General features: G+C 37.9%; 1 protein-coding gene across 2 annotated transcripts; it reads left to right on the top strand.

Moving 5' to 3' along the window:
• Positions 1–310: 310 nt before the first annotated feature.
• Positions 311–14,329, top strand: mldr (mitochondrial ribonuclease P catalytic subunit). 2 transcript variants are annotated; one of them, XM_069310443.1, is made up of 11 exons: positions 311–578; positions 3,496–3,636; positions 3,857–4,471; positions 5,514–5,720; positions 6,780–6,985; positions 7,278–7,350; positions 7,956–8,135; positions 8,710–8,852; positions 11,316–11,384; positions 11,693–11,813; positions 13,346–14,329. In XM_069310443.1, exons 2-11 carry the CDS (start codon positions 3,544–3,546, stop codon positions 13,775–13,777), a joined length of 2,139 nt encoding a protein of 712 aa, XP_069166544.1. In that variant the 5' UTR covers positions 311–578; positions 3,496–3,543; the 3' UTR covers positions 13,778–14,329. The 2 variants fall into 2 exon arrangements, with proteins under 2 accessions (XP_069166544.1, XP_045591104.1); XM_045735148.2 differs by lacking the exon at positions 3,496–3,636.
• The last annotated feature ends 3,073 nt before the right edge of the window (positions 14,330–17,402 follow it).

Raw genomic sequence — 17,402 nt, 5'->3', positions numbered from 1 at the left:
GTTCAAGTTCAAGTTCAAGTATGTTTATTGAGACAAGAAAGAAACACATCTCAAAGGGATAGAATAGCTAAGGCTATTTCTACCCCCCTGTATCCTAGTACAATTCTGAGAGCCTGACTTTGCCTTGACAATGATGAGGCACTTGATAACCCCATATAACAGCTGGGCTTTCTGTCCCTAATAACATGAAACCATTACCCTGACTCGTTTAATAACGAGCCATTATAACGGACTCGTTACCCCAATACCTGAAAGCTTGGATTACCAGGATTCAGAACTCTAATTCCCCAGGCGGGTGCGGACCGCGGCTCCTGCTAAACGCGGCTCTCCCAGCTCCAGCTGACGCCACCATAACAACGACACTCGCGGAAGACCATCACCACCACTACGACCCCTCTAACGATCATGACTGCGATCGCTGTAATGACCATGATAGCTTCACGCAAGATAGTGACATGACAGGATTTATACAGTAGCTATTTGTTATAGCCCTATAACCTGCCATCACGGGGCTGGCGGCGTCTTCGTCTCCCGTTACTGCTCTGCCTGCCGCGCAACACACCTCGTGCCTAAGAAATGTACATATTTTGTTAAACCGTAGTTTTTTACCAATTTTGTTACACATTCCGTAGTTTTTTTACCAATTTTGTTAGACATTCTGTAGTTTTTACCAGCGGGGGCCGCTTTAAACAGTGGGCAACAATACCTCATGGGCCAACTACTTTGCCCGAGACAGAGATGCCTATTATCAACCCATTTGTTTAAATACATCTATAGATATTGTATCTACAGTGCATTTTTTATAGGTAAGCTTTATCTCTGAATTCGTACCCTAAGTTTTCCTTAAGGTTTTAAGTTTTGTAATACCAAGTATGCTAAAAGCTCTCTAGGTTTAGTGACCGAAGACCAGTGACCAACTTCTGGTGCATCAAATACAAAAGTGAGCTACAACAGTAATATCTTGAAGAGTAGGGCAAAGATCTTACTTTGAAACTAACACTGAAATTTAGGGTACTATAAGCATGAGAAAGGCAATGAACCAGCCAAAATTGCCAAGTATGAGGTGCTCTGCAAGTGAAAATTATGACAATTTTAAAGAGTAAATGTTCATTGGCAAGGATGAACACTTCTATTCCATTTTTCAATATCCTCGGCTATCTTGTGAAATGGACTACCACCTTGCCAATATACAGTGGTACCTCAGGCTTACGAATTTAATCCTTTCCCAGAGACGGTTCGTAAGCCAAAAATTTGTATCCGAATTTTCAGATACTGAAATAACTGAAGCGAATTTTCCCATAAGAATTAATGTAAATTGAATTAATCCGTGCCACACTTCCCAAAAAATTACCTTCAAAGTAAATTTTATACCTATTTCACCCAAATCTTTAATACTAAAGATTGTGTACAAGTTATTGCTTAGCTTTATTGATGACTCTTATTGGCGTATGGAAGACGGTAAGGCGGGTGCGAGGAGGAAAGGTGTTTGTGTTTGGAAGGGGAGTCCCCTTCCATTATAATATCAGGCAGTGATGACTTCTCTGGGGTACACACTCTGGCACGTTTTGCCTGCATACCACTAGGACCTGCTTGTGGCTCACTGCTTTTTTTCTTAACACTTATCTGAAGTGAGACATCACATTGTCATTAAAAAGATTAACACAATGACCTACCACAGCTTGCTCTGGGTGAATTAATAACAACTTTACAACATCCTCAAGTGTTTGTGTGTTCTTTGTTTCATGATAGTTGATGTGTCTTTTGCCACTTTATCACTCATAATGTCCTTTTTCTTGGCAATTACACTGCATATCGTTGACATATCTTTGTTGTACTGCCTAGCTAGTCCAACAACCCGTGTATCATTTTCATGTTTACGAATGATCTCTTGTTTTCCTCTATGGTCATTCTCACGTGTGTTTTCTTGGCTTGAACCTTACCACTGGCTTTCTTGGGGCCCATGGGCTCATATAATAACAAGTTTTATGTTCAGATAACAAAAAATCCCCAAAAATTGAAATTCTTTACAGAGAATTCAGGCGCGATAGTCACTAGGCGGGAGGCACTGGTAAATTGAGGCGCGATCGCCGTGCCGCCACGCACTAGGTCAGCCATGTGCATATCAACAAACTTTGTTTCCCGACGCGAAGTTCGTAATCCGATTCGAATTTCACGAAGAAATTGGGCTCGTAACCTGAAAAGTTCGTTAAGAGGGGCATTCGTAAGCCGAGGTACCATTGTATTTAGTTTTTCAATAACTATAGATCAAGTATAGAATTAACAGCCCGTCCTCCAAAAATGGGGTGGTAAATGTAAGGAGACAAATAAGTGCAATTATGTACTATTCATAGCAGTTAGGAATTGTACTTATTTTCACTTAGTATTAAATCGTACTGTCAAATATATTGTGAATATTTGAGTTTACCCCAAAAACTGAATAGAAAACCACACCCTCACCTAACCGTCTTAGTTTTTTAAGATAATAATTTTATTGCTTCTTAATTACAATTAGTACTTAACCTATAGCTATATTGATATTACAGTTTTATAAAAGTAATAAAACAAAACTAAAATATATCAATAAATTGTAAAATAACTCAGGATATTTTAAAATTTTGTATAAAATCTATATTGTTTAATAAACCAGAAAAAAAATTTCTTGATATTTAAAACTTGTGTATTGCAAATTGAAATTGAAAATTTCATCCTAAAATTCTGTATGTCTTAACAGAAAACGAGGGGAATTAAATCCGGGGAGGGAGTTGGGTAAATGTAACAGCCCCATAAGTGCAATTATGCACTGGTTATGACAGTTAGAAAGTGTACTTATTACACTTAGTATTAAATCGTACTGTCAATTCGGAGGATGGGTTGAGAATTAAAGTTTTTTGCCGACTCTTGTTTGTATTTTTTAAAAGCTAATAAATTGATGAGTTGCAAACTCTGCTTTTGACCTACTATATTTGGTTTCAAATAGTCAAGACAAGAAGCCTGTTAGGCTATTAACCTTTCTCCATGATGCATCCCACAACAGTTCCCTAACTCCCAGGTACCTGGGAGTACCTGTTTGCTACTTACTGTTTACTGCTAGGTGACCAGCAGTATCAGGTGAAAGGAAATATTACCCAAACTTTTTCCAGTCTGCTGCACAATGGAAAATTGCAGAATCAGTTTCCCCTATGCCCAACTTGCTGACAGGCATTATATCTTTATATATATGAGAGAGAATATCTGTTTATCAGTTTGTTTGTTCAAGCTTGAAGGCCAGATGCTTGGTTCTAGCCTCGCCCAACTTTCACCTCGCCCAACTTTCACACATGATGTGTGTGGGGTATGGGAATGTAGTAGTCCACTTGGGGTCAGCTTAATGCCACACTTTTAAGAAATAATGACATCTAATCCAATCCCCCATTGTGATTTCATGAAGTAAAGTCTGAAATATTGGTTGTGTTGTCTTTAGACTTATTCAGTTCTTTGTTGTTTAAATTTTGTCAGAGAGAAAAGAGGGAGGAGATGTGAGAAGGAAGAAGGATTGAGAGGGAGATGTTTGAAGAGAGAGGAAGGAGAGGGGGGAGAAAGGTGGAGAGAGAGATGAGAGAGGGGAGAAGGGAGGAAGAGAGACCCAGCCTCGGCCAGGTACCCACGCTAGTTAGTCTGTATGTTGTCAAGAGTTGAAGTTAATTTTGTTAGTGATTACAGTAGGTTTAGTGGTGGTGGGATTATGAACACAGGAGTACATACTGTACAGTTACTAAGGATTATTTTGTCATATCTTTACTGAAATAATTGTCCACCTTGCAAATCTGAAACTTCTTAATTCATTTGGCTATTGTATTTCATTTGCTTCTCTTTACAGATGGCGCTACGACAGTATTTACAGAATGGAAAGCTGATTTTATCAGCCAGCAAACGCCATGGATGTTCACTTCAAACATGCCACATGGTGAAATGTCATCCTTCAATTAATACATTAAATATGAGTTTTTCTGTTAAAAGATTTATAACACATTTTTCTTCACAGTTGTTCAGTAGAACTGTGGTATTAAGAAACTTTCTGGAAATGCAAAGATGTAGTTATTCAAATATATCAGGAATAAATTGCAGTAGTAAAGAATTAGATGATTTTGATAATGGTGAAGGAGAGAATCATAAGAGTAATGCTCAACTTGATGACATATTCATAAATAAAGCACAAATGTCAAGCACAGAGTGGGAAGATGTGATTGACCTTGCCTCTCATTTGAAATACCAAATTAGTGAAAAGAGCTGTGATGCTATCATGATGGGAAAGTGCCAAACACATTGCAATTATCTTCTTGCAAATTCCTACTTGGACCACATAGAGAGACGGGGGCGAGAGCCCAACTTGGCAACTCTTGGGACATACCTGCAGCTATGTGGGGAGGCAGTGGACCAGTGTGGGGAGGAGAAGGTACTGGAGGTCTACCAAAAGCTCACTAGTCAAGTTAAGGTGAGTTCTTGTTAATATGTAAAATGCAGTGCTGTATTGCAGATAATGGTACCTGTGGCTTTCTTTATACAGTACCAAAGTTCTTATTTTTTTTATCCGAGGATACTTTTTTACCCCATCCAAAGGTATATGACCCGACTGATGTCGTAGGATCACTCGACAGTTGGTATATTTTTAGATACCAATGACACAGGAACTATGGTTTTCTTGCAAAACCATTTTATGGTGCCGCTTGTAAGTTTGTAAATCAAGCTTGGATTCCCTTATCCCAAAACATTTGTTCACAAGGAGGGTATGTTGGGTTGGCATAAGCAATCAGAAACATGTTCCTGCTGCCACTTGCTGGTTTGATGAATTGAAGCATGATTATTTTAAGTAACCGACTAGGTTAGTAAATGCTTTCTCTTGGCTGCTACCATTTGTGATGTAACTGGGGCTCTGAAAGACTTGTTCATGTAAACAGATTTCTCAGAGTAAAACAATTCAGACTGGCTTGATAGTTTCCAGTGACTCCCAGTCACCTTAAAATGATCCTGCAGGGACTCCATATCCTGTGTGTGTGTTCTGCTCTTAAAAGAGCTCCTGACTGCCCAGTAGTCTTGTGACAGTGCAGTTGGATCATATAATGTACCTTTGGGATAGACACTATCTTTTAAAAAAAAGAGCTTTTCACAAGCTCGGGGTGTATTTTTTATAGACTGGGTAATCACATTGTAATGTTATACTTGAGTCCCCCACACTTGTCAACTCAACACATGTCCAAGTCATTGAATTCTTGTAAATTTAATGTGCATTGCCTCACCTTATTGAACCATAAGTTATTTAACCATTTCTTATTGTGTGTTTTTTATTGCCTCATGAGTTTTGGTACTCATTCAATTCTGGTGAATTCACAGTACATAATTGATAATTACTGTAGATATGTATACAATACTGAAAGAACCTATTTGCATTTTGTACTGTATAAAAAAATTATATCTAGGTTATAAAAGTCTGAGAATAGATCTTTTGGCAAGTTAATAATACTTGATTTAATATACAGATGCTGGATTCCAGTTTGAGCAAAAAGGCTATTCTGGGTTTAACATCAACACGTGAGTGGAAGCACTCATTCAAACATCTCTCTGTAATCAAGAAGATGGCCAACATCTGTAATGCAACATACAGTGCCATTATTGCTGCTGCCTTCAGAAATAATGACTATGACACTGGGTATCAGTACTTAGAGGCTATGTGGAGTGATGAGAAGGTTAGTTTTATTTTAATTTTGTATATATATAATGGCTGGACTTTTTTACTTTATATATGCTAATGGTGAAACAGTTGAACTGGTCTGGTATGATTCCCATTGTCATGAACAGGAAGCCTGTTAAGCTCGTTGAAGTCCCCCAAGCCAATGATTGGCCATTACCCAAGATGCAACCCAAAGCAGTTGACTAATACCCAGGTATAAAAAACTTGGAAAGGGCAGAGAGGCTGAGAGAGGAAGGTCAGGGTGGTGAAGGAGGGTTGAGGTCAGGGAGGCAAAGGTGGTATGAGATTATTCTAGGAAACATTGACAAAGATGTAGTCTATAACTACATGTTTTAATAACTCCTGGATCAATAATAATTTTTGTAACATTGCATATCACAGGACATCCTAAGTGCTATTTAGGATATTTTATATATTCTTTGACATAGATGGTGCTAAATAGTCTTCCCAGCATAGTGCCATCTTTCCATAATTACTTATTATGTGTTATATTAAGCCTATTAAGTGTTATACCCCATCGACCAAATATATTATTTGGCAAATTTGTGTTGAACATGTAAATTTTAGGAGTGTTAATATCCAGAATGTTTAGGTCACGACCTGTAAAGGCATTCTTGTTGGGGAGAATAAAGACTGGAATTGTATTTTAAAGTTATCTATTTGAGGATACAAAAAAAAAACAAAAAAGTTCCAAAGGAAGACATTAAAAATAGGATTTGATTTTGTCACTGATGGTTCAGACATGCTTTCACATCTTTGAGGAGACAGAAAGGTTGCACTTGTTTCTCTGTTATGTTCCGTAGTGTGTAAGATACGGTGAATGGGCGAGGGCATTTTTATATCATCTTGAACTTTGTTCCTTTATAATCCACATCATTTCTTTTCTTCTTCTAGGCAAATGCCTCGCCACTCCCACATACAGTAACAATATCTATGTAAGAATGTGATAAGCTTCTTTTTTTATGGCCAAGACATGCTATTTAAAAGTACACCCTTTCAACCTTGTTGCACAAAATATCTTACCTTTTTGTATTTACTTCAATATATTTTTCAGGTACCAAATGATAAGGTGTTTCTTGAGTTTATTAAACAGTGTGCTGCTGTCGAAAGCACTGAGGAAAAGATAACAATGACACAGACTCTGTTTCACAAGCTTGCTATCTTCGACATCTTTCCTCGCTTGCTTGTTATTCAAGAGATTGACGTATTGTATAGAAAAAGCTTAGGTTGGTTTAGTAACTACGTGGAGATACACAAAAGGTAAGTATTAAGCAGATATATTTCTGCAAAACAAGAATTTTTATTTCTCTGAATTTCATAATTACTAATCTCATAAGAACCCTGTGGATGGGTTCATAACATTATTAAATAAGAATGTTCTGTAAAAATATAAAATATCTTCCTACCGCATAGTGGGTGTCATTATTTTAGTATAATTTAGTTTACAGTACAGTATACAGTATATATATTATACACATACATACACATACACACACACACACACACACACAGTATAATGTATATATATTATAAATTTATTGATTTATTTCAGGGGAAGATGTCCAGCATGTGGAAGTCAGCTGGAAGGTCTAGCAGTTGATGAAGAGGAATTCAAGCACTTACAGGTACAGTATAATACATGAATTATGAATACCAAGTAATAATTCTGTAAATAAATAGGAATCCGGGGTTTTATGAGAACAAAGTCAAGTTTTCATGAACTGGAAAATGTTGATACAGTTCTGCAACACATTACAAGACAATATCGACTGTATTTACCAGCATCTTTAGATTCTGTAGTAGCAGGCATTCATCAGTCTCAGGAGACTATGGAGTTGTGCTTTGGTTGTCGGTCTGGAGTGACCTCTCCAGGGCGCAAAGCCAAGGTAGGTTCATACGGGGGAGAAGCTGCCACCCATACAGCAGGTCCTCCCCCCTCTCCATGACGCCGAAGGTCTCCAGTGGAAAGGCAAAGACGATATCATATAATGATATCTATAACCATCATATATACTTGCTCATAATGATTGTTAATAGTGAGTTTCATGAATTTTATCTTGCTGAAATACAAATGTTAACCTTAAATTCACTAAATATATTACTGTATGTATTTAAATGGAATTGAGGCAGTTTGCTTCTGCATCAGTGTTTGTTATAGGTCGTTACTGTATATGTATATTCAGAATTGCCTTGTAACTTAATACTGTACTTCTATGCCTTTTTGATACAGGAGGAGTTTGTTCCCCGAGTACTACATAAGTCAGATATTTATCTGTCGAGTAGCCCCAGGGAATGGGCAGATTTCCGTGATTTTGTAGAGGAGCACGAACCTTTCTCAACCGTAGTGGATGGCCTGAATGTGGCATACGTATGTGGCTTTGATAAATCACCTAGTATCCGGGTTAAAGTGGTGAGTAACAGAAGAATTTAGAAACGCTCCCACTTTAGGTCTGTTAATAATAAGTAATAAGTATTAAATGTAAGAACTTTAGAGGCATTTGTATTTTATACAGTGAGTAAAGTGTGTGTGTGTCAGAATTTTTATTGGAAAAGTACAGAAAATGAGAAATTATCATTTGACGAATAAGAGGAAGTTTTGTAGTGGAATGCTTCCAATTACACGGAGGGTTTCTATAGGCCATTGCTTCCCTTGCCTCTCTAGAGGGGGCCAGGTTCTGGCTCGTGGCCCCGGTAGGCCCATAAGAACTCCATACACATGACTGATGCCAAAGTCTGACATTAGCATATCAGCCTAGTAAGCTCCGGGGTGCCTCCGGTACTCACCCAGAAAATGGCGTTTCATTACATTCAACGCTGGTTTTTTGTACCAGAATATGGTACCAAAGAAATTAATTTATTAGTACAGCACTGCACACTAAAATCTGTATAATAAACAATTTTACTGTCTTAATATATTGTGTAATAGTGAATATATGAAAGTAAGATTCGTAACATTATCATCTTCATAAAAGATTCTCTTGCAGCTTAGAAATGTGGTAGATGAAGTTCTAAGACAAAATCCTCACGGCCGTATATTGGTTATTGGACGAGAACACATGAAGAGATGGTCGCGTGAAGGTATATTTATGAACAAGAAAGGTGTGAGTTTTTATACCCTCAACAATATGTGAGTTTAAGTACATTTCTTTATTTTATTGAGTAAGTTTTTCCCTGGAGAAATGCTACATTTCTCTACAGTCCTCTCAGTGCCTCCCTAGAGCTTATGTCACTACTATAAAGCCCACCCTCAAATGTTAGGTTCTCAAGACACTTTTTTTTTCTTGCCAGGAGCCAAGACCATATTTACTTTTGTACTCTCAAAGTGGTAAAGGGAGCACATGGGGTAAAAGATCAACCCATAACCAAGGTGAATTCCTCAGAAAGTTGAACATCAAAATAAAACCATTAACATCTCTATGAAGAAAGAATGAAAAGGCCAAACAACACATTTAATAGTTGTAACATGCAAACTACTACTGACACAACTTGCCTAGTCAGACCGAAGACATCGATATCTCGATAAGACATCTCTGGGGGACATGTCACAGCCATGTCCCCCAGAGACCCTACCTCACGGTGCTCCTGCTGGAAATCGGACAGTGTTACCTGATAAGTGGCTTTGCTTTCTTAAGAGATTGTGTTTAGTGCAAGAGCCTGCTCTATGTTTCACGAGTGTGTTTTCCAGCCAACCTGTATGTCCATTGTTGCTTAGCTTTGCATCAGATCATGTCTTAGGGTTCTCGTCCCTGGTTGGCCCTGGAGATGAACTTTGTTAACTATAGGCCACAATGGCCTCCAACCTGGACAACATGGTAAGTAGCATCTGGACTAGGGAGTAGAAAAAAGAAATCTCATCCGTTCCAATCCAAATAAAACGGCCAGCAAAGGCCTCGTAATGGGACCACATACTGGTACTGTACTGGCAACTGGCGATTCTTTGCAGCAGTAAAGACCTGCAGATGCTGAACACCTTGCATGTCCAATGAAAGGAGGCTCCATTCACTTCCTGCTATTTTGAAAGTGGGAGAGGCCATCCCCAGACACATTCAGTATATTCTGAATGTTAATGGCACCGAGGACTGAACCTTGAGAAACTGCATGAGGCATGCAGACTATCCTTAGTCTATCTTCACAGGGAATGAGGCTGTGTTCAGGTAATGGACCACTAGGAATGGAATCAGAATGAAACAGGGCAGCTGAGACCCATAAGACAGGGATGTATTAAAGTGCCATCTCATTCTTTCTGGGAGGGTTCCTCCTCGTAGCTCAGCCTGTCTTCCTAAGGTTTTCCAATGTCAAGAAAATGGTAAAATTAAAGTGTCCTTTCCTAACCTATCAGAGATCCAAAACAGAAAATGGGACAGTACGTCACTTTCGCGAGCCGCTTCCATTTTCAAGTACAATACGAAAATTTTTGGCCTTATGTGACACATACGATCGAAATGTGACATTCTTTGTAAGAGGACAGATTGCATAGCTACCCCGAGTTTAAGCATTGATATTGTCAAGCCTTACGTTCTCACCAGGCACAAAGACCTACGAAAAGAAAGAACCAGAATTTGGAATCTTCGAGTTGAGGAGAGCTCTGGTAACAGAGTAACTCAACACTAAAAAAAAAAAAAAAAAAAAGAATAGATACAACAAACCAAACTAATGGTGGTTTGGATAGACAGTATTCAATGATGTGTTATTCAAATTACTCCCTCATATTCAGACTAATTTGTACAGTCCCATAATCATCAATTGCGAAAACACTATCCCGGTGGTGGCCAGGTCCTATTTCAAGGTAGGGCCTAGTTCGTGACAGTGAGCTGAGACATGAGAGAGATAACGTAGGTCTATAATTGCTGGGAAGACCACATGGAAGCATGCGTGAGCTTGCACTCGGGGGAAGGGTGAGGGGGTGACCCGAATATTTTTCTTTTTAACATTAAAATAATGTTTCAGCCAGGTCCTTAATTAACAGTATGCCTGAGAGGAAATGTGTAGTTACCGATTATGAAGAAATAAGAGATAATAAAAAAAAATGTGGGTAGCTTTTTTAAGGCATTTATTCCAAGTACAGCATAACAAGCACTACTTTGATATTTTGGAGAATGTAGGAAAGATTGTAGTTACAGTACATTTATATATCCTTGAAGCTTTGGTGCTTTTGAAATCTAAAGCTACTGCTAAAATCTCTTACATGAGATGATTATCTGGATTTTGCCGGCAGTGAAATCCTATCCAATCTCAGGAATTTCAAATCCTATTTAATCTCGAGAATAATATATGTTTTTTGTAAGCAATCTGCCAACAGAAAAGATAACCTCATGTTCAACATATACAATTCATTGCTCCCATGAAGTACAAAAACTCTTTACTATTGTTGATTATATTGCATACTTATGTGTTATAGCCTCTCATGGATTCCAAGATGTCTGCAATAACAGTGGTTAATTTTGTCCCACTTCCACACAGGGGCTCTTTAGCCATGTATTGCATACACGCACACAAATTCATCATCTTGACTGTATATTAGTCATCTAATGTATTCAGTTCTGCTTGACTTGTACAAATCAGCATTAACTTAAAATAATTTCTATGCCAGGTCAAGAGATGATGGATTCTTCATATATGCAGCTCTCCAGTCAGGATTTGGAACTAATTTCATAACCAAGTATGTTATTTGACCTTGTTACCCATTCTGTTTTTCTCACTGATGACCAAGGGCCTGCTCCCTGCACCCACCCCATGAAAGTGAGAGAAGTGGGATAGTATGATGAGATAAAAAATTTATTCAGTAATGTTACCATGCAAAGCCCCTGTCAAATTTGTGTTCTGTATATTAATTTCAGTAAAGCACTTTGATAAACATATACTTGAACAAAAATCATTTTAAGATGTTTGTTATACAATATTTTTTTTTTTTAATTTATATACTATACTGTATTTCTATGAAGTACACTCACCAAATCATTTATTCAGCGATCTGCTACGAGACCATCTGTTCCGTCTTGGACAGGTATCACTAAGAGATACCTTCCGCCGTTGGCAGAGAATGCACCAAATAAAGATCGTTTCATTACGTACTGGTGTGCGTCTTTTGGTATGTATTGACTGTCATTGTTTTCTGTCTGGTCTATGTATAATAATGGTCAGTGGCAGTGATACCAAGTTAATAGGAAGCATCATGTAGCTAACTGTGCTTTGTAAAATCATTTGAACTTTCATAAATTATTTGAACTAAATTGTAGCATAATACCAAGACAACTGGGCCAAAGAGTTCCCAACTGGAAGTCATCAGACTTTCACATCTCCCAGTTCACCTAAACTGTGTTAGAAGCCCATTCATTGGCAAAATTCCTTGTCACAGCAGGGACTTAAAACTGATCAATCTTTCAGATTGATAATGAACTGGGTATACACATGGCCCTGATTATGGAAGCAACTTAGTAATTACTCAGAAAGGAAAATTTCATTCCACTCAACCAACTGTTTATATTATTTAGATAATTATGTTTTTAGTATAAGCAATCAAATGATGTTTCTGCAAATAATATTTTTTATAGCAAAATTACTTTGGCAAAAATGTGAATACTGTTTTTATCTTGTTATTGAATTAAAAAACTGTCACTATATTCCACTCCTGTGAAAACACAGTCCACTCTACTAGAATATTATTTTCTGTTGCAATTGCTTTTCAACCTGTTTTTGTGACATCAGAATCCTTTCATTGGACCGAGTTCCATGAGAGCTCATTTCGAATGAGCAGTACAATATTTATTCAAAGCAAAATGATCAACATTGAAAATACTTTAGATTTTAACATACTCTCTTGACACTTAATTTATAATTTCTGACTCAAAGCTCCACAATAGCTTTTCTGGGCATCTTCCTCAGTAGCTCCCATAGGTCTTGCCAGGCATCTATGAGACTCGCTGCCTACTGGAGACATAGGCCATCGCACACTTCCCTTGTTCCTTCTACAAAACAGGAAGATCAATCCAATATTAAGAAAATTGAGGAGTTGAGCCCAGAAATGGACATTGCATTACACAATGTTTTCTTAATGTTATTGTAGTGTTTAGTTTTTATCTTAAACTGGTTGAGAGAGGTACAGTCTTTAACATGGTTGGGAAGGTCATTCCACATTCTGGGCCCCTTGATTTGCAGAGCATTTCTAGTTTGATTAAGACGTACTCTAGGAATATCAAAACTGTATTTATTTCTGGTGTGGTGCTCATGGGTTCTGTTACAACCTTCTATGAAGCTTTTAAGATCAGGATTGGCATTATAGTTTAGCGTTTTATATATGTATAATACACATGAGAGAATGTGCAGAGACTTAATATCTAACATATTCAGAGATTTGAGTAGGGGTACCGAGTGATGTCTGGGGCCAGAGTTGGATATTGTTCTAATAGCAGCTTTGTGTTGGGTAATTAGAGGACGTAAGTGATTTTGGGTAGTAGAACCCCAAGCACAAATACCATAGTTGAGATAAGGATAGATAAGGGAGTAATAGAGAGTCACCAGGGCAGGGCGTGGTACATAATATCTGATCTTAGAAAGAATGCATTATTATATTATTTTTAATTTTATCCAAAATGGTGAGTTTGTGTTTCTTTTATTCATCAGGCTCCTCCAAGTTTTAGCACCACTGCACAGTGTGGAGTAAATGGTGGGTGGCACATCCCCTATGATGACGGGAAACCTCGTGAGTCATATCAGCTGCCCCAGACCTGGCTCTGCCTGCAGTCGGCTCCTCCAGGGAAAAAATTAAAGTCTTCTCAACTTGATAAAGTATATGATAATAAGGTTAGACACAGTGACTGGAAAATAAATATTGATAAATATAAAAATACGAACCAACCAAAAGCTAAAAAAACTTTAATGAAGGATATGAGGCTTGAACACTTGAAAAGAGCTCTGTCTAGACAAACAGAGATTGGAATTGTAAACGAGAGAACCAAGCCTTATCCAGCAAGAAAAACTACTGGAAAGAAGAGAATAACAGATTTTCAATCGTCTACAATCAGAAACGTATTTAATGATGACGACGATAAGTAGAAAGTCAAATTCCAGATTAGTCCAACAAATGAGTTATCTTACCGTTTTCATCTTTTTCCCCGTCTTTGGTTTTTTATACCAAAAAAATGATATTTGGTACACACAGAAATCACAGTAGCGTGATATATCTAATGAACAAATCCACAAGGGCCGACCCTTGTGAGGGCAAATAGCACTCCAGGTTGCAATTCTTGTACTATGTCGTGGAGCAATCGACTAAGGCATGTCTGGGATCAGAACAACCGTGGGCATCTTCAAGAGAAAACTAGACTTCTAAAAAAAACGTGCCAGACCAACTGGGGTGTGGTAGGTATGTGGGCCTGCGGGCCGCTCCAAGTAACAGCCTTGCGGACCAAACTCTCACAAGTCAAGCCTGGCCTCAGGCCGGGCTTGGGAAGTAGAACAACTCCCAGAACCCCATCAACCAGGTATCCTGGATGTAGATTTGAACCCTCATCACTGTCCTTGTGGATTTGTATATATTTGATATTTGTGAGCTTTGTACTGTGTATGTTTGCATATCATTACAATATACAGTACATTTTATAAAAATGATTTTTATTATTCTGTAGTATTGTTTATTACTTCTTGACTAAAGACAAATTATTCAATAACAGCCATTGCTACAACGGCATCAATTGTCAGCCACTTTAACTACTTTCCTGTTTGCAAATTTATTAAAAAATTATTTAATACGGTAATGCTTTGAAGAAACCTGTGCTATGAATTTAAATTGCACAACAATTTAGTTTAAAGATACTGTATAATAAATACACAGATATTAATGAAAATGTTGTAGTCAAATGGCTGATTTTTGCTTCACATGCAGAGTTGTCGGCCACCTCGGTGCTGGTGGTTGACCCAGTTTCTTTTATCATTTTTAAAGCAATTTTACCAGCATACACCTGTATATTACCTGTAGAATATCCACCTTCCTTTTAACACAGTAGCACAGCATTTATGTAATCAAATACTTTGTACTGACAGGTTCCCAATTCAAATGACAGACCACTAATTTTGGTCCTCAGACGATCACTGAAATGGGCAATACTTTTCTTAATCTTTTGTCTAAAATTTCTACATGTACCTGAATACATAAAAAGAACAAATATAGCCTTCATAATACTACACACTATCAAAGCATGGCCCAATTTGCTGCTAATGTTTGCAGGATATAATTGTGCATGCTAACAGTGTATGGTAAATTACAATACTCTACTGTACTGTACAGTACTTGCATTCTCAGTCATCAGACTAATAAGGGATTTTTCCAAAGTGAAAACTTGATCAGTCTCCAACAACAAAAACACTGCTGAGGTAGAACTCCAGCAAAAGTATGAAATAAAGAGCTCATGTCAGCGAAAAAATAAAATTAATGTATTGTGAAGTGACAGTACACTTCTATGGATAATAACCAGTGAAGATAATTGACACCAATTCCACACCTAAGAAATGAAGAGCTGATAATGTCAGTTATTCGTTTTCAGATACACGCACGCACACCTGTGTTACAAATATACTTAGTTTTTATGATAGTGCCACAGAGATTCAACAAGAAAGAGATGGTTGGGTTAACTGTTTATCTGGACCTAAAAATGGGTTGACTGTTTATCTGGACCTAAAAATGGGTTGACTGTTTATCTGGACCTAAAAATGGGTTGACTGTTTATCTGGACCTAAAAAAGGCTATTAACAGAGTCTCCACACAAGCTCTTGTTTTGGAAACTGGAACTTGCTGGAGGGGTGACAGGGAGACTTATGACATGGATGAAAAATTTGACAAAGATAAGGGCAGTAATTAGAAGCAATGTATCTGACTGGAGGAGTGTTACTAGCAGAGTACCAAAGGGTTCAGTTCTTGCATCAGTAATGTTCGTCATCTACATAAACAATCTACTAGAAGGAATACAGAATTATATGAACATGTTTGCTGATGATGCAAAGATACTGGGGGAGATAAAGACGAAGACAATTGTCATGCCCTTCAAATTTATCTAGATAAAATAAGGGCTTGGATTGCCATGTGGCAAATGGAATTCAATGAATAAATACCATGTTATGCAATGTGGAATCAGAAATTAGACCACACAACTTACAAGTCATGTGGAAAGGACTCATGGAATTCTAACAAAGAGAGAGAGATCTAAGAGTGGTTTTGGATAGTAGACTGTCGCCAGAGAAAAACATGCACAGCATTGTTTTAGGAGCATATGCATTGCTTTCCAACTTCAGAATTCCCATTAAATACATGGATGGTGAAATACTACAGAACCTGTTCGACTTTTTGTGAGACCAAAATTGGAATATGCAGTTGTATGGTGCCCATATCTTAAAAAGTGCATCTATAAACTCGAAAAGGTGCAAAGGCATGCTACAAAATGACTTCCAGAACTGAAAAAAAAGATTTATGAGGAGTAGCTAGAGGCATTAAATATGCCAAAGTTAGAAAAAATAGAAGAAAAAGAGGTGATATGATCACCACTTACAAAATAATAACAGGAATCGACCAAATTGACAAAGAGGAATTGCTGAAATCAGCCACTTCAATAACAAGAGGTCACAGGTTCAAGCTAAGGAAACAAAGGTGCCAAATTTGTTTAGAAAGTTTTCTTTTGCAAACAGAGTGGTAGACGGAACAAGTTAAGAGAGAAGGTGGTGGCGGCCAAAACCATCAGTAAAGCAGTTTCAAAGCGTCCTCAGACCAAGTCCATTCTATCTCGCAGTCGACCCCAAAGACACATTCATAAATTCTAACATGCTGTTCATTCAAAACGGGAATTTTTTTTAATATAAATTTATATTATTTTACATTACTATATTGTACATATTTAGGCACTGGTTAAGTTAGGTTAGGTGTTTAGGTTCTGTTGGCGATTATTTGTATTTGTAGTACGCGGGTGAAGCATTTACAGTGTTGGAGTTCGAACAAAATTCGTCAGTGAAGCACTTGGTCCAGAAGTGTTCGAACGTCATCAGTTGTGAGTCGTGTGGAAACCGTCTTTTATTCATAAACAAGGGCTGTGGCAGGTGCATGAAATGTACTTTGGGTCTCCTCTTAGAGGAATTGCTGCCCTCCCTCCCTCGCACACATACAAAGATCACAGCTCATTAATCCAGCTGCCAAACCCCCAGTTTATGAATAAAAAGCGGATTACACACGATTCACAACTGATGACATCCGAACACTTCGACAAGTGTTTTGCTCACGTCCTCTGTTCGAACCACAATTCTATAAATGCTTCACCCACATACTTCAAATACAAATAATCTCCAACAGAACCTAAACACCTAACCTAACCTACACTTTACTATACATGGAATTTGTATGTATAATAATATTAATTTATATACAAGAACAAACCAAATTTTAACACACAGTACTGTATGTTAAAATTGATGAATCCGTTTGGAAAGCACGGCCGTTACTTTAAAGCCTAGTGGGAGGACAAGTTGCTCGCTCGCTCGCTCGCTCACTCACTCACTCACTCACTCACTCACTCACTCACTCACTCACTCACTCACTCACTCACTCACTCACTCACTCACTCACTCACTCACTCACTCACTCACTCACACTCTCTCTCTCTCTCTCTCTCTCTCTCTCTCTCTCTCTCTCTCTCTCTCT

The sequence above is a fragment of the Procambarus clarkii genome, chromosome 67 (genome assembly GCF_040958095.1).
Source record: "Procambarus clarkii isolate CNS0578487 chromosome 67, FALCON_Pclarkii_2.0, whole genome shotgun sequence".
In the NCBI taxonomy this organism is placed as follows: Eukaryota; Metazoa; Arthropoda; class Malacostraca; order Decapoda; family Cambaridae; genus Procambarus; species Procambarus clarkii.
The sequence above is the reverse complement of the archived record's forward strand: the minus strand, read 5'-3'. Positions and strand labels throughout refer to the sequence as shown.

What these genes read in the sequence shown, in the direction of transcription:
- mldr (XM_069310443.1), top strand. Translation starts at nt 3,544, where the DNA reads ATGTTTGAAGAGAGAGGAAGGAGAGGGGGGAGAAAGGTGGAGAGAGAG. An exon ending in TACGTGGAGATACACAAAAG is followed by an intron (nt 6,986 to 7,277) that starts GTAAGTATTAAG and finishes GATTTATTTCAG; the next exon opens with GGGAAGATGTCCAGCATGTG. An exon ending in TTTTATACCCTCAACAATAT is followed by an intron (nt 8,853 to 11,315) that starts GTGAGTTTAAGT and finishes TTTCTATGCCAG; the next exon opens with GTCAAGAGATGATGGATTCT.